At 36.2% G+C, this 19,168-nt stretch overlaps 1 protein-coding gene and 1 pseudogene across 1 annotated transcript; both read left to right on the top strand.

Moving 5' to 3' along the window:
* Positions 1-1,131: 1,131 nt before the first annotated feature.
* LOC146733641 (nuclear hormone receptor E75-like) lies at positions 1,132-16,787 on the top strand (annotated as a pseudogene).
* LOC146733642 (uncharacterized) lies at positions 9,042-9,646 on the top strand. Its single transcript, XM_085491453.1, has one exon. It carries the CDS (start codon positions 9,184-9,186, stop codon positions 9,595-9,597), a length of 414 nt encoding a protein of 137 aa, XP_085347579.1. The 5' UTR covers positions 9,042-9,183; the 3' UTR covers positions 9,598-9,646.
* Positions 16,788-19,168: the final 2,381 nt, after the last annotated feature.

Genomic DNA, 19,168 nt, shown 5'->3' with positions numbered 1-19,168 from the left:
ATTCATGCTGTGTTGACACGTGTCTCGTTGATATAAGACTACGTCAATACATTCAGACATGCGCATATACATGTATAAACAGAATAATTCTTTAAATTTTATTAGGAATTATATTAATTAAGATATTTCTGGTAGTTTCATATGTTGGCTAAAAGACATGTGTAACATAAAGCCGCATATATTTGAGAGGAGAGTTTAAATTCTCCCTTCCACAAAATCCCCGAGCACAGAAATTTGTTTCACTCATGTAAAGTGGTCTAAGTCGTGGCTTGAATGTACTCCCAAATTAGTGATTATGTTACCATTCAAGTTTTCAAAGCCGGAAAGTGGTGACTCCAAATATAACTAAATTTGTTTATATCAAAATACCTCAACATCTCAATATGACGAAATGTTAACAAATATATTACTTCAGTTCGAATATTTATTACAGTTTCAGATGCATGCATGTAATGCGCCATTTCTAATTCTTTCAACCTCAACTTCTTCGTGCAAGAAAATGCTTTTCACCAATATCCAGTGGCCTCCTCCATGTCCAGTGTAAAAGGCCCTGGATTGAATCATGGAGCTCCATGACCGCGTTCGCGGTGTGCGTTTTAGTGGATACATGCCTACATGGGATAACAGAATATCACATCCGTGGCACTTTAATATCAGATTTATAAAACTCTTTGCCAAAGGAGTGTATATAACAGGGTGAAACATCAAGTTTTATTTATATGTAATACATTTAACATATCAGTTACGGACCCCTTAAAACAGCGGGACGATAGGTACAACCTGTTAGGCTTAACCACAATTGCGGCTTATACAAAGACATACACAGTTGCCACTGCCGTGAATTGATTTCTTGCGCAAATTTACAGCATTTTGAAATCACATGCAAGTTTCGTCGTATAAAAAAAATTGTTCAATCTGTTGATTTGGAGGAAAACACCACCACGTGGTTTATACATTAGTTATTGAATCGATCACTGGCAAATGTTTTCTAACTCGCCTAAAATATTGCTATCACATGTGCCGTAGAGCATTTTAACTACACTGGTTATTTCTGTGTACAGATACAAGATACATGACGAGCCGAAGACATTCATATTGAATAAACGAGACCATTAGAAAATTGACACGAACATGTTTAACTATGACTTTCAAGATGGGTGTTCACAACAGGACAGCATCGTAAGTAACAGCGAGATCTGCATTTCGTCCGGGCGATATGTAAGCCGTATGCAACGAGACGACGGAAATTGTCTCAGAACGCCAAAATACAGTCTCCATTACGTAACCAAAGGTAAGATATATGCTAAATGTAATGCACTTCCCTTGTTCTACCCCTTCCTCCAATCACTCGTCTAACATTACGAATATAAATTGCAAAGGGGCTATAGCCTTTAAAGGGGGGCAGTCGTCGTGCCGCGTTCTGCTCGATATGGGACTCTTAGCGACGTATACAACGCATGTAAAATACATTGTTTACACGAAATTCGAACACGCGCTGCGCGGCGACCACCACCCTTTAAGTAGACGCTTTGTAATTGATCAAGCTGTTATTTTGCCCAAACTGTAAAAAAAAATCGTACATTGGCCAACTTGAATACCGCGCTTTGGAAATTAGACTATTCAATATATTTTGGGGTGCCGCTGATGTGTTTGATATCTTGTTTGTTTACCCAGAATGCAACACACGACAGTCAACTTTCATAAGTGATGATAAGAAGTCTCCATGCCAGCCATGCTGTCGTATATGTGGTGATTTCTCGTCGGGCATTCATTATGGAGTGGTGTCATGCGAAGGATGTAAGGTACGAATAAGCTAGTAACGGGTTCCTCTCCTCCCCAGAGATCGAGATCGTGGATGCTGTGATGAGATGATAATTACCTGAAAAATGCTAATCAAGTCAGATTTGTTAATAATTGACACGCACTGATTTAGGGGGCTTTGTTTGTCCTTGGAAGACGGTCACATTTTGGTATGTTAAGCTACATGCTACATGAGATAAATACGTGGAAAAGTCTGGGAAGGATATCTGTTTTTAATATTTTATATTTCTTAAGCAATTACAACATTTTTACAGATGTTATTTGTTTGCCATGTGTACTTCATATGTTGAGAACCGAACACACATGTTGACACGCAAGTTGATTCCTGTGTCTTCGGCCGTACTTGAGATATGAACGATATATACACGCATGCGCATGTAGGTGTTGCACATTTGTGTGTGAACGTTACGCCCATCACACCTACACATCTAAGTCAAGTTTATCTTTCAGGGTTTTTTCCGTCGATGCATCGCACAGAAAAAAGTGTTTGCAAAGTGCCTGAAAGGAGGTGAATGTCAAATACAAAGGTCCAACCGAAACTTCGGGGATGTCCATTCATTGTAAGTTAAACGCCTACTCAATTTAAATTGTACTGGTCGCACCGCGTTTGTTACAGATTAGACTGGCAAAGTCGGGATCTCTTTTTTGTTTTACAAAAAGAAATAATTAATTGTTCTTTTATTCTTTTTTAACGTGACCGCGAAAACTAATCTGACCGCAAAAGAAGTCCTTTCGCCGTCACGCTAGTTTTCGCGATAACGTTAAAAAGGCTAAATTGACAATTAACTATGTTTTTTTGTAAAACAAAAAAGAAGTCCCGACTTTGACAGTATAGTTACAGATTTGTAATGATTAACATAGATTTTCCTACAATGCAATGCGCGCTCTCACTGTCACGTGTGAAAACCACGCTTGTTAAGCTAGAAACTTACTCCTAATTTTTGAAAATGTCATTCATAAACCGCAAGAAAATGATCATTGGTTTATTGTGTTAAATCGTGAAGCTATTGTCTCATGACACCATTCTTTTTTTTTTTTTTTTTTTTGTGGCGGAGACGTATTTTGAGAAACTAATATTTTTTTAAATCGCTATTTTTAGAACAACGCCATAGAGCAGAATAGTTAAAAAAAATTGTTTGCCACATTTTAAAACCCGGATTTTTGAAATAATTGAAAACGGCAAAAAGTACCCCATCTCTGCCATAGAAACTGCCGGTAAAAGCACTATAATACTGCCAAAATGACCACTATCGGCACAAGTACAACCATCATTTTCTCGGAAATTAAAGCGCGGTGGTCGTCGCTCAGCGCGTGTTCGAATTTCATGTAAATAAACAATGTATTTTACACGCGTTGTATACGTCGCTATGAGTCCCATATCGAACAGGACGCGGCGCGACGACTGCCGCCCTTTAAGCTGGTTACCCTAAACTTTTGTTAAGTCAATATTCTTACATTGCTCAAAAGTACAATTTATTGGAAAATGTATAAAATCTAGGTATTTTAAATCATGAGTAGGCTTCTATCTTAATTTCAGAATTTCCACACTCTTTTGAGAAATTGTGCAACTTCCGGTCGTCGATTACCACACACATGGTTATTTCCAAATACGCCTACTTATTTTGGAGACATCAAACTGAAGAGTATTTTGACCGATATTTGAGTCAATTCAACACCGTCATATCTATACAACCAATGTTACGATCATCGACCTTTAGCGTTATCAATATGAAAATATGATACCGTTAGCTGACATTCTGTCTGGAACATGTTCACGCTTGATATTTAATTTGATATTTAAACAACAAATATGCAAATTTGTGGGGAAATAAACTGAAATAAAATAAAATGTGCATCAGAGAAACATCATCAGAGGAACTAGCCTAATATCAGTCTAAACAGGATAACTGATCACAATACAATTTAATTCATTCGCAGATTTACTAATTCAACTGCATGCAAATGGTGCAGAAAACTATTACCTTTCATTGGATAAAATTATATGATATATATATTTTTCAAAATTGTGATTCATACTGGGACTATGCCATTCATTGACTATGTTTAGCGGATCACATCATTTACGTTTATGCATCTCGCAGCTGTCAGAGTTGGTCGGTACTCGAAGCGGCAGAAAATCAAGAATCAAGCGGATGCCGAGAGATTTAGTGATAAGAACTGTACAGCAGATGAAAAACTCGCCATGGATAAGAATATTGTTTTATATAACATTATTACTAATGTGATGGTGGCGCATCATTTGACTTGCCTTGACGATGAGTCTTACAACACAGACATGTACCAGGTAAGTTATAACATGCGTTATTTTATTTGTTGCTGAACGTTTACTAGTTTCGCCGGATGCTTTCTCCTATTGTGTTTAATACAATTATTGCGATAAATATTTATTTGTAACAAACTTAGCAATATTCGTTTTTTTAAATAATAAAAACGGTTTGTTTTAATTTTTCGTTTTTACTCACGTGACACGTGATGTGTTATGTTGAGAATCAAAATTCAAATTATGGTTGTAAATATGACTGAATATTGTTGTCGTCCATATTCAAATTACTACTGTTTAGTAGCCTTGTTCTGATTGGCTTAGTAGAGGGTGACCATCAACGGTTGACTTTGTGGGCGAAAAATAACGTAAAATATTACTAAAATGGAATATAGGAGCGTTCTATTTTTGAACACAACAAAAAACCGCTAAGAGTCTTCAAGGGATACAGTGTTTTCAAAAAAGCCGTTTACATATTTTATAACTACGTTCTGAAAGCACTGCATTGCACTGTTTCATTTATTTCGGCATCCACTGTAACATACAATAGTCCTATGATGGCGGGAAAGTCTTATTATATCCCAAAAATCATCTAGTTATATAGGAAGGGCAATTTGTAGTTGTTTCAGCAATGTATGGCCTGCATGTTTGGCACATAAAGTGTTCGGTCACTATGACAAATACTCAATTTTGTCAGCTATCCGTATTGCTTGTGTAATATATTAGATTATAAGTCATCGGTAGAAATAACAATCAAACACAGGGCAAGAATCGGGGAACAGTGTAGACTAGTTTTATAATCTAGAGTTAAAAAAATAATCACAATGTTACATTTCCGAATGCTGATATCCCGGGGTTACGGAGGATAATGAAATGACACCCACACTTTGGGCCGCTTCAAGGTATAATTCTATCAAATGTGATGATAATTTGGATGATAGAGCTGACCGAAAGCATTTTATGAATGGTTAACCTTTGAATGTTATGTCGCAACTCATCATATACTTTATTAATATCACTCGCAGCAATCAACGCATGAATGGGACTTACCCGGTGAAGCGTGTTTCCATGACAATGCCTCATCTTTGGCTATAACTTCCCTTTTGAATAATGACAATGAATTTGATGAGTTACTGGATATTTTCACTACATCGTGTTTTCTGACTGATGTATTGTCCCCCAGTGTACATAATGTTGTACAATTTGCCAAGTCTTTGCAAGGGTTCAAGGACTTGTCACAGGTAAGGGGCGCAACTCTCAATATGTATTTTCCACGCGTTGTGTACGTCACTGTGAGTCCCATATCGAACAGAACGCGACTTGACGACCATCGCCGTTTAATGTATGTATTCCAGCGCTCCCCATTCACTACAACAATGACATACGACAATTCAGTTTGAAGAACACGTATAACTTTGAGGATTGTCACCATAAAACACCTCTCTAGCCGCGTCAACAGCAGGACTCTGTCTAAATCACCAGCGGAAGCTTCTCAACGCACCAACCCTGCATAAAGCTAATTAATCAGCAGAACCCCGCCAAAGTTACTAACATTAATCATGTCTCACTCAGCAATGGAACCCTGCCCACGTAACTCAGCCTAACTCAATCAAAAGAATCTTGCTCAGAATTACCTGCCTAACTCAATAACAGAACCCTACCCAGAGTTACAAACATAAATCTGCCTAAATCAATAACAGAACCCTGCCCAGAGTTACAAACATAAATTTGCCTAACTCGATAACAGAACCCTGCCCAGAGTTATAAACATAAATCTGCCTAAATCAATAACAGAACCCTGCCCAGAGTTACAAACATAAATCTGCCTAACTCAATAACAGAACCCTGCCCAGAGTTGCCAACATAAATCTGCCCAACTCAATAACAGAACCCTGCCCAGAGTTACAAACATAAGTCTGCCTAACTCAATAACAGAATCCTGCCCAGAGTTACAAACATAAGTCTGCCTAACTCAATAACAGAATCCTGCCCAGAGTTACAAACATAACTCTGCCTAACTCAATAACAGAATCCTGCCCAGAGTTACAAACATAAATCTGCCCAACTCAATAACAGAACCCTGCCCTGAGTTACAAACATACGCGTCGTATTGAAAAATACACGCTTTGCGAATGGGCGGGGACACAAGCTAAACAGTGACACAGTTCTTTCACAGATTTGCTCACTTATGTTTCTAATTCTAAAAATGTTGCGTCGTTGTCTTGCGATTTTAAAGCGTGGTGGTTGTCGTGTTCGAATTTCATGTAAATAAACAACGTATTTTACACGCGTTGTATACGTCGCTTGGAGTCCCATATCGAACAGGACGCGGAACGATAAATTAGAATCTCCATCGCATACTAGTAGTTGCTTATTCTTATCTCATAAACCCTTGATACATTCTTTGAACATACTCGATTGAACACTGCTGAAACATTATATAACTAGGTTCTCATCTGTCTTGTTATACAGGAAGATCAAATGGTACTTTTGAAAAATGGATTTTTCGAAATCTGGCTATTGAGAACCAGACGCCGCACATACATGGACTGTACTTCTCTATTTAGGGTAGCCGAGATGAACAAGCTGTGGTCAGAGTCCATCGCATTTAGTCTAGATATCGAAAAATTGAAATTGATTGACATGGAAATTGCTCTCATGTCAGCTGCTGTTCTTTTTAGTCCTGGTAAGTCTGTTATGAAATGCCGTTCTTTAAGCTTCAATTGATTACTGTTTTGTTTGTTTCTTTTGTGCTACTGATTAAGTATCCACGCCATGGATTCTGAACTACGTGCTGTCAACTGTGAATGTTCATGCTTGAACAGTAATTAATTCATGAAGTGCGTAAAATTAGAAAAGAGATGTTACCCGGGAAGACATGGCGGTAAACACATGGTATTGACAATTTGCGTAACGCACGCGCGCGTCTTCAGAAACGGAACGGAAGCGCTATGCTGTTCTCGGCTGTACTCCATATGTAGTTAAACTATAAATACGTTTGATATACAGTAGATAATATTCGGTAATCGTTGTTCTGAGTGACTATTCAAAATAACTATCCTCGGGGAGCGGACATCCGGGCATTTTCACCGCCTGGCAACCTGTGGCGGTGAAAACAAAGGCCCAAAACTCGCAGAAAACGGTACTTTGGGATGAGTGTTGAGACTCCTCTGAACAGTGTAACAAGATTAGCCCTACGTGTGTAACATATATAAATTTGGCTGTTCGGGGGATTACTTCAAAGTTGAGTTTGTGTTGTTTTCTTCAATTTTCACCTGCTCGACCGGCGTTCCACAGCAGCACGCACAGAGCCCATAGAAATGCATGTACAGTGGTGCGCGTCGTAGCAACGTGGAACGTCTTGTGACGTAGCTCCGCCCCCGAGGATACGATTCGATACGTTTTACTCCGTTTGTCTGTTTTCTACGGTGGCCCACAGGTGCCACGGCAAGGTTATTTTTGGGAGGCAAAACTTTAAATTCGTGGGACAAAACTTATTATTTTAGGACGAAATTACAATTTCTGTAGTCAATACTTTAACATTGCAGTACAACATTTTTAATTAGATGGACAAAACTTTAATATTCCGGGACACAATTATAATTTTACTGGACTGTACTTCAAGATTGTGGGACAAAACATAATATTTCAGGACTCAGTTATATATTTTTAGAGGCCGTACTTTAAGATTGTGGGACAAACCATTTAATTGGCGAGATAAAACGTAATATTTCAGGACATAGTTATATATTTTTAGCAGACTGTACTTCAAGATTGTGGGACAAACCATTTAATCGGTGGGACAAAACGTAATATTTCACGATTTAAAAAAATATATTTGTTTGGATATCAAAATAACAAGAGAAACTACCTACAATAATGTGGAAATGCAATATCTAATTCTGCGCTGAAATATATGCCATGGAACATAACATATATATGATGTGGTCGTACTTGTATTCCACGGGACAAAACATTTATTTCGCAGGACAAAACATTTAATTCTCAGGACGGAAGTTGTCATTCTATCCAGAACTCCTCGCGACCATTTCCGCCATTGTACCAAATGGTTGTCTGCTAACCCCGCGCTGCTGTAAATGTAGTATTCCCACCGACCAAGTACGCCCAGGGTACGCTATTGAATATGTCAGCAGGTAAGAATCTCACATTATATACTGTTAAGTTAGTTAATGAACTTTCTGACTGAAATTCAAGTCCCGGGCGTCAGGCCACTGCCAGTGCTGTCAACCGGACGCTCGCCGCTAGAATTATCGGAATGATGGAAGCAGTAATACATCACCTTCGATGTCCAAAAATGGATAAGTAGGTGTGATATATGTAGACAAGTAGCTAAAACGTGATCTCGGAACTTGATATCCATTGCAACATTCCCACTCTGTCGGAGCACGGCCTCTCAACAAGGGGCCATGGTCGGAGACACTCGTGTTTGGAGCCGTGGCGTACAGCCCCCCCCCCCAAACCATGGCCGTTTGGCCAGGGCCGTTAGAGACCAGGAAAAAGTCGGGCTATGAACCACAGCTAGCCCCCTTTTTTCAAAGATATAATTAAGCTCTTAATATGTATACACAGATTACTGGAGTAGATGGGGGGGGTTTCCAGTAAATCACTAATTAATTTAATTACATTTAATTGCTATCGCAAGTTGTATATGTCATGCTTGTGTGCAAAATCTTGTGGTATACCTTGTGGTTTAATGCTTAATTTTTCTGCGTGCATGTTAATGAGGGTTAATTAGGTTTTTCAGTAATCGTATTTACATTAAATTCAGTAGTACACTAGAGAACAGATCACATGACTTTCTTTTGTTATATATTTGATGCACTCCTGTTAGTTAGTTCACACCTATATATTTGGGACTGCGTAATTTACAATGATTTGATACTTTGTTGTAGATGCTCCGGAAAAGGCAGAAAGAGCGAAATTTGGAAAAGTAAAATCATTTGAGGAATAGACGTCAGAAAACAGCAACAGCATTTAGAAAATTACCTGTCACCAATAAAAAGAAACCTGGTAGTCCCAGTAGTGCTGAGGATGATGGCGTTACAATAAACATCGGCATCATGATGTTTGATGACAATGTACTTCATTTAAAATCACAGTGGGGAAAACGTCTACCTTTGAAGATTGAGAAAAATGCTACTTATTGGTCAATTCTAAATAAGGCATTGAAAAAATGGAAGGCTTTCAGCAAAGATTTCATTAAGGAAGGTCAGAGGTATTTACTTTTATTTCAAGATGGTAACCAAGCAATGTTTGTACCAGGAAGTGAGCGAAGTGATGAGTCATTTAGCCTATGTCGATACCAAGAAGAACTAGGCAAACCGTACAAACGAATTTGTCTTTACCTGTGTACAGAAGAAGATTATAATCTCTCACTTGGTTTGAATACTGACTATGAAGAAGAAGATGAAATACTATGTGTAGATCAACTAAGCACAAATAAAACCCCCAGCCATCGGCTTCAAATTCTGTAGATAAACGTGGTACAGGTGTAACCTGCATGCTTCCAAAAAAGAAAAAGAAAGTAGACAGCAACATGTCTGCAGATGATGTTTCTAATGATGTTTTTAATACACAGCCTTCTACAAGTCAAAAAAGTCAGAATCAGCCAATATTGATGAAATGGAGTATGATACGTATGCATCTCTGCTGTTTGATGATAAAGTTAAAGAGTGGTATTCTGATGACGAGGTGGATCTGGAATCATCTCCCATATTAAATGAAGAAGTGCCTCTAGATGATATACTGGGCAATCTGGCAAGTCAAATTAATGCTGATGATGGTATATCTAAGTTCAACATATCTAGAAGCAAACTGTATGAATGTGTGAAAAGAGGATTGAGAAGAAAATCATTTAATCCAAAACAAAAGATTTCTGTCAAGTTTACCGATGATGCAGGGTACTCAGAAGAAGCTGTGGATGCAGGAGGCCCAATGAGAGAAATGTTAGCCTTATCCCTGTCTCATATACAAGGTTCTCAAATATTTGATGGTGGTACTAAAAACAAGTGTCTAACCTGTATCAGTAGTTGTGTGGATGACAACGAGTATTATATAGCTGGTCAAATGATTGCTTTGTGTCTGGTTCATGGGGCATTGCTCCTCAATTCTTTGCTAATCATTTTTTTGATGCATTAGTGCATGGGCCAGACTTAGTGAAACCAACCATTGACGACCTTCCTGAAAACTGCACTGCTAGAGACGAGCTGCTCAAGTTGAAGAATGCAAGTTTGAGTGAGGCAAATGATGTAGTGTCTGGAAATTTGGAGAACTTGCTTGAGTTGGCTGGTACTTTGAAGGTGGTGCATACTGAAGATGACATAGAAAAGGTTTTATCGGCTACTCTTAAATGGTATCTGTATGGAAGAACAAGAGCAGCATTTGATCAGTTCAAGTACGGCCTTAGTACTCTTGGAGTTTTAACGACAATGCAGCAATATCCATGCACTTTTAGGTCAGCTTTCTGTGAGGATGTTGCTTCACTCACTGCTGAAATGTTTGAAAATATGGTTGTTGTGACTAGAAGTGAAGTCGGATCCAACAAATATAATCAAGAAGGCAATGTACTCGCTTACCGGACTGACTTTCTGCAGGACATTGATGAAGGCACATCCGATCTGACATTTTCACAAATTTTGATGTTCAGCACGGGATGTCGTGAATTTGCAATTGGAACCAAACTGGAAGTAATGTTTCTTCATGAAAAAGAAACAAATGGTGAGATGTCAAGGGTGATATGTGTGCCAGCATACTTCGTTTGCCAGTCGTCCATAACACTTATGGTTGAGTATTTGAAAGAAAGAAAGAAAGAAAGAAAGATAGATAGATAGAAAGATAGTTAGCTAGCTAGCTAGCTAGCTTTTGGGTGGGTGCACAGATTTGATCAGTTTTGGGTACAAATTCATGAATATCAATTACCTAATTTGCATGATAATTAGCTAATTTTTAGCTGTTCTATGACTGTTCCACTGATATTTGAAGAACCACTCATTGGATTTTGATGAAACTTGGCACATGGATGCTCTGAACTAATGTGCAGATTTGATTAGTTTTGGGTAAAAATCAGTTTATAATAATTACCTAATTTGCGTAATGATTAACCAATTTTCTGTTTTACTAATCATAATTAATCATAACATTTCAATAAAACTTGGTACATAGATGTCATATGACCTGAGTTTTTAGGATTATATCAGTGCATATTAATTACCTAATTTGCATAGTTAATTAATTTTCAGCTTTTGAGATTTTAAGTAGTAATGATCACATTTCAATGAAACCTGGTACATAGTTAATTGAGGACTGTGCAGAGATCTAATTAGTTTTTGGGTAAATATCTGTGCATATTAATCACCTTATTAGCATAATTAGTTAATTTTCAGCTTTTCACCTGATGTCTCAAGTACTAATCATCACATTTCAATGAGACTTGCGACATAGATATTCTAGGACTATGCAGAGACCTAATTAATTTTGGGATAAATAATTGTGCCTATTAATTACCTAATTTGCATAATTAGTTAGTTTTTGCTGTTCCATGGCTGTTACACTGATGTCTGAAGAACCACTCATTGGATTTTAATGACACTTTAAAGAGTACTCATCACATTTCAATGAACCTAGAACTATACACCATACTGGTATTAGTTTGTGGTAAATATTTATGCTTCTTAATCACCTGATTAACATAATTAATTAACACTGGTATCTCAAGTTCTGATCATCAGATTTGAATAAAATTTGGTGCATAAATGCTCTAGGACAATAGACAGTCTGATTAATTTTGGGTTAAAATCTGTTCATATTAATTCTCTAATTGGTATAATAATTAATTATTTTATTGGTTCTAATCACATTTTAATGAAACTTAGTACATAGATATTACATTACACAGATCTTATTACTTTTACATTCCACAGACCTTATTAGTTTTACTCTTAAAACTGTTCATATTAGTTACCTTATTTGCATAAGCATTTCCATCAATATCTCAAGTTCAAGTAACTTTTAATTAATTTTTAATGTGTCTCCAATACTCTCAGCACACAGAAGTTCTTTCTAAGCTTTCTTTGATTGTAAATGCAAGTTCGCTGAAAGAATCATGGGGTTAGTTTTAGTTGTTACAGTCATGGTGATGGGCAACAAGAGATTGTGATAGAAACTTAGATTATGAACGCTTTCAATCATTTAGGTGATTTCTTTAGTACCCAGGTTACTTTATATGGATCATTTTTTCAGTTTCTGTTAGTACTATGTTCTGTTTTAATGATAAAATATCCACTGACCAAGTACATGTACATGTCTAATGGTAGTGCCAATTTCATATTTAGAATGTGATCGGTACAAATATATTAGACATGAATTGCTCACAGAAATTACATTAACTAATGCAGGAGATAAATTGAGTAATTTTATATTTTTGATGAGCAACAAGGACTCCAAGGCAATTAAATGTATGGGGACCTATCTACTTAAAGCCATGGAGTACAGAAAACTTTAACGTATCTATTTATATTGTATTGTAATTGTATTGTGTATGGATATATTTATTGCTTTTTACCAAAAGAAATATTGTAATTTCTAAGGATGCAATAAAATTTTATTATTATTATTATTATTATTATTATGCACTCTGAGTTTGGTTATTTGAAACACATGTTCATATATCCTCATCATAAATACTTTTTCTGATGTGGGTGTCGTAGTATTGTAACAAGAAAAGTAAAATGTTGCCATATAAAATCCCCTATAAAAATTATGCTTGAAGCCTGGGTTTATGGATTAATTATACAGTTGTATTTTGTAGATTACATGAACAATGAGAAACATTACATTTGTTCAAACAACATAAACACTAGTATCCCATGATTTCATGGTGGAATCATAGGGCAGAGCGTCGCTTTAATCAAACATTCTTAATCTACAGAATTCACATAATTATCGTCATCTTATTCATCAATTGGGGACAAGGATATACTGAATCGTTCTGTGTGGAATAATGCATTACTCTCTCTGATGTGTTGCTGGTATGCTTAAGTCAGATGATATGTTAAAGCCCCATTATCTGTAATAAACGTCATTTTACTTCTTGTACAGAGTTACATATATTGTGATAACAATAACAGAGACTTACTGAGATGCATGTATACAAGCTTTTATTAACGAAATTACGCAATCATTTATTTATTTATTTTAAGATGGCGGATGTTCATTTTAAGATGGCCGACATTCATTCGACAAAAAGCGAGGGCACCCGTCCGTCTCAGATTCTGTGAAAACACTTAAACTAAAAGCGAGAAATGCCAGTCAGCCGAAGCCATCCGATAACGCGGTGATCGCTACTGAAAGAAAAGACGCCTTTGACTGTGTGCAATCACGTGACTTTATCATCCCCGGAAAAAATAAAATGGTGCATACGTTAAAAGTTGATATGGATCGCTAAACTTACATTGCTTGATGCACCTTTTCCATTGGAAACAATTATCTCCCAGGGTTGAATTTCTTTAGTTTATACTTAGTTATACATTCTCAGCCAATCATAGCCACTTTTAAAACAACGTCCATTACAGATAATAGGGATTTACCGTAATACACAATGCTGCTGCTAGTATTTTAAACTAGTTTCGTCCTAAAACATTAAAGGGTAATGGGTATATACGGTCGTGTGTCCAATGCGTCAATAGTAATATATTATGCGCCTTACGAACGTCAAGTTACACATTTCGAAAAAGACCACGCCCCTATTTTAGAAATTGCGTCCAAATTATTACTTTGAGTTACGGGCCACATGAAATCTAGCTGTTGACAAATAAAGTGGGACCAAACACGCTTTCTTTCTTAAACTTCGAGTCATTAACTCGAAAACTTGCTTTGACGGACTTCGAGTTATGACTCAGCCGTGACTTAGAATTATAACAGAAGTCACCATGAGGTCAGAATCTGGGCGTGGTCACACTTAGCTCATAACTCGAAGTTTGAAACTGAGAACCCGAGCTGCATTCACACTAACAATGTGAAATACGAACGATGATTGATTGTATCGCATGTCGAACAAATTTCCGAAACATATTGTCACATATACACTTGTAGCGTTTTTAGAGCCCTTGACTTGCACATCTGAGTAAATGTTCATACATTGTTAACGTATCTCTCCAATTAACAGCTTTTGTCATGTCACAGCATTCTGAAGCAAAACAGAACCACAAACACTCGGTATTCAATGTATCTCCGATGTCTAGCAGACCCCGGGCTTCCAAATCTTTAAATATATTTATCCACCAAGTTGAACGGTTACGCCGAAAAAATACCACCATCCTTCGATCCGCTGGTTGCGTTTTGATGGAACATACCTATGGGCATCATTATCATCTCTGAAAAAACACTGTATAGCGGCAATTATCCCATTTTCAGTTCCCAAATCAGTATTTAGCTCAATCGGACAACCACTATATTCTTTTACTGCACCTAAATAATATGATGCTATATTGTCGGGCAAATTATTAGAACGGGTGACATAAAGCCACATGATTTCCTACTATAGCCGTCGATGCAGCCATGAATGGGGAATCCATATGGTTTCAATTTATCATACCCGTCCACATGCCATACATAATTTGGACCCGGTCACAGGTACACTCGTCGTTTCAGTCGATGCGCTCTTTTTAACTCACTGCCTTCGGGATCTAACTCTCTCAGCAATTCTTGTACGACTATTCGTGGTACTCTTATGCCATCTAATTGTAGGGTGTGCCATACTGTTCGATCTCCACCAATGCAGTCGGGGCCATCTAGTAGCCGTTTTATGTATTCCCTAGTACCTTGGACATCATAATCCGGCGATCTTCGTTTTAGTCCATAATCTGAAAGTCTCCTTATCAAAGTTCTGCGACTCGTATGTATATCATAATACTTGGACATGAACTGCAAAATCTCGTCATATTTATATCCTCTAAAAAAGAAGTACCTAATTAAACTTTCCTCATCTTGGTCAAGGTAAGCATCTTCGTCTTCGTCTGATTCAAACTGTACACGTGGTTGCGCGTTTGCCATGATCCCATGAAACTGATCTCAAGTAAATACCACTATATACTACTATAGTAAGCCGATAAAGAAAATGGCGATACACTGGACGTTCAAGGATTCTTGGGACAATGCTCAACTTCCGTCGTGTAAAGTGTTGAAATGTGGAAAGTCGCATGTTATGACATGAAGTTTTACCATCAAAAAAAAGAGTTATCCCATGATGGTCTTAAAGTTCAGTCCACTAAAAATATAATTGTGTCCTACAATCTTAAACTTCCGTCTACTGAAAATTATAATTTTGTCCTGAAATATTAAGTTTTGTACTGCAATCTTAAAGTTTACTCTGCTGAAAATATAATTGTGTCCTTAAACAATAAGTTTTGTCCATCTAATTAAAAATGTTGTACTGCAATATTAAAGTATTGACTACAGAAATTGTAGTTTCGTCCTAAAGTAATAAGTTTTGTCCTGTGAATTTAAAGTTTTGCCCACCAAGAAAGACATTGCCGTGGCACCTGTGGGCCACCGTAGTTTTCAGAATAACAAACTAAAATTATGAGTAATAAATCTTCCTTTTTAGTAGGCCCATAAGAAGCCAAATCAACTTTATAAAAATAAACATGTAAACTCACATGTATGTTTTCCATGGCCAACACTAAACTGAGATTTGCGATTTAAGATTTTGAATTAAATTGCAACCATATATAGCGATAAATTAATTAAGCTCAATAAATTTGCATTCCTGTAAAAGAGTCAATTTGGTTGAAATTTAATTAAACCCAATTAAGTTGCAACTCGGGGTTGCGTTTTGATTGATTTTAATAACACCCTAACAATGGTAACTTGATTTGCAAACTTGGATATAACTAAATTTTTGATCGAACACAAATAACGAAATTATAGAAAAATTTAGGCGGGAAACAGTATCGTAGTGTTCATGGGAGTTAAGAATACTACTATATATAATGTAATGAAGATGTACGTAAATGTTAATTTTTTTTCTAATACTGCTTAATGTCCGTCGATTACATTGGACTATAAATTATTGTGACCTGAAAACGCTGTTCTTGTGCAGTATACATTTGAGAATTCAATGAATGAGTAATCAATGAATGAGTGTTCAATGTAAACAATGCAGTTCTCTAATACGAATGTGCACTGATTGTTTTTGGTACGTACAATAACACACACTGCACATGCGTAGTTGTGATTTTGATTTTTCTTCTATTAGTAACGAATACTGTTGTTTGTCTTGCAAACGCAACATTTTTTGTTTATAAAAAATCATAATCCGACTTTCTCCACAGTATGGAGTTTTATCGAACATATTGAAAAGATATATATTCGTCCATAACGGTATATCCATTAACGACATCGTGTCATTGTCATTTCAGATAGACCGGGCCTAAAAGATCCAGAAAAAGTTGAAGAATTGCAGAGCAAAATACTTGAGTGTCTTTGTAGAGAAGTTACCCGGAGAGACTGGAAGAATAAACATATTCTCGCCAAAGTACTGATGTGTGTAACCAAATTGCGTAATATGTCTGCGCTGTACTACCAGGCAATGTACAACTTTCGCAGTCAATGGACGTTTGTCAATATCCCTCCGCTGCTTGCAGAAATGCTCGATTACGAAACATAGATGAGATCACCGTCCGCTGGTCATCAAATAAAAGCCAAGTATACTTACTGTATTGTTTAGTATTGTAGTGGGTGATATTTGTATTTCTTTTTTATTTAATTTCATATTATATTTATTGTTATTTTTGTTTATTTGTGTGTATTTTATTTTCGTTACTTGCTGTTATTCGTTTTTTTTCGACCGCCTTAACTATGACCGCTGATTAGTTAATGAATTTGTATCCGGTGATTTTATTTATTTATTTATATTTTCGTGTCATATTCATGTGTTGTTGTGAAATGTTTGCATTTTAACAATATTTATGCAATTCCCTATGTGTAATTATTATTAATGTACCATTCTTTGATATGTTTGATATTATTTCTCATTTTGTTACTTTGAATTTCTATATTGTGTTATTGTTTTGATGAGACATATTTGTATTATTTTGCAAAGTGTACGTCTTTGTTATTTTGTTGTTGACATTCAGCATGTTTTGTGATATATTTGTTTTATTTCGCAATGTTTAGGTAATTCTTGGTGGCAATTGTCTGATTGCGTGTTTTTTATTAATTTAATACAATTTTAACAATTTAAAAATCTTCTAACATATTTATGGGTTGTCCGTGACATTTGTGTATCGTTTAACAATTTTTCTAACATGTCTATGTTATGTCTATGATAAGTGTGTATTATTATTTATGTTATTTTTGTGCCATTTACATGGTTTATACATGGGTTACGTCATATTTGTATTATTCGGCATTATGTGTACTTCTGTTGCTGGCGGTTGTTTTTATTGTACAATTGTTATGACATGTTTTATTAGTTGTTCTTGGTGGCCAAAATATGATTATGTTATTTTTATTAAATTATTATTACATTTTCGCTATACGTTATGTGCATGATATGTGTGAGTATTTGTGTGATGATTGTGTAAAATTGATGATAAGTATTATTTGACAAAGTGTATTATTTTCTTTGGTTATGATTATGTTAATATTTCATTATCGCCATGTTTATTACATTTTTGTGTTATTTGGTAATGTTCATGTCATTCAGATTTGTGTTAATCCTAGTGTTAATTTTACGGCATGGTTATTTTGAATGTATATGTTTGTGGTTATTTGTAAAGCGTGGATTAATCTGCCCTGCAATATAATACTTATAAATATAGTTTAGGTCTTATTGTTTTATTATCTAAATAAAACCCGGGAGTGTTGTCATAATTGGACTAGTCGTGTTTTTTTTCCCATAGAGACTCGTGTATCATATCACAGGGAGCCCAGGAACTATAATCAATTGTACGCACTCCCTATGAGCGGGGGGGGGGTATCGGCTGGTATCTAGTGTAAGAAATAGACAATGGATGAAGGCTCTAACCAGTTCATATTTTTTAAACTGGAAAAAAACAGACGAACAGAATGAAAAATAAATTCTATAATGTATTTCTTTGTGTCGAATCTGGTATCTCTACTTGAAAGTATTATCAGCCAAGCGAGTGATAGTTCCTGAACACAACACTATTGTTCATAACATTATTGTGATAACTACTTGTATATTTATTTTTTTCCGGTCATAATAACAACTGCAACTGTCATTGTCTATGTGTCTGAATATATATAATCACTTAATATTACATGATTGCATAACTAAAAGAAATGCTGTTGATATTCTATTTATTACATATTATGCCCATTGTAACAGTTAAAAAACGATCCTATCGATGAAAGTATGACGTAGTTTAGGCGCTGGTTGTTTTCACAAATAACGTGGTGACCGGTTACAGCCGTGGCCACGAGCGACAACTGTAAGACAAAAGCTACCGTAGAGGCTCTGCCCTTAGAGCTTCTTTGTACATCACATTTTCATCTGTGTACAACCCTAACCAAAACAAACAATCAACAGATTGTCGTGCTTATGGGTTTAATCATACACGAATTATTTCAAAAGAAAATCAGCCATTATGATAAATACATATCAAACATTGTGCACCGAGAAATGAGCTAGCTCTAAACTAGCACAGTACTGATTAAAATTGTTATGCAGGCATCAGACTCAGCCTGCACATTTTTTTAGGACCACCTGGGAAAACAAAGATCACAATTGTGTCCGATATAGGGTGTTCAATAAGTTCTCGGCCTTCCTCATAAAATGTTACAGAAGAAATATTTATTTATTAAGATTTGTTCGTATATATCGTAAAAAAAAAACGTTTTTTCCCTCAATGCATGGTAATGATATACTAGTACTGCTAGTAAGACACCAAATATATCTACTACATTTGATGTATTTAGTCTTTACATGTACGTCTTTCATTTGTTCCTACTTTAACGTTATTTCTCATTCATCATATTTCATGATGCAGAATGTTGTCAAACGTCTGATTTCATCGAGACACT

The sequence above is a fragment of the Saccoglossus kowalevskii genome, chromosome 16 (assembly GCF_978046115.1).
Source record: "Saccoglossus kowalevskii chromosome 16, keSacKowa6.1, whole genome shotgun sequence".
In the NCBI taxonomy this organism is placed as follows: Eukaryota; Metazoa; Hemichordata; class Enteropneusta; family Harrimaniidae; genus Saccoglossus; species Saccoglossus kowalevskii.
The sequence above is the reverse complement of the archived record's forward strand: the minus strand, read 5'-3'. Positions and strand labels throughout refer to the sequence as shown.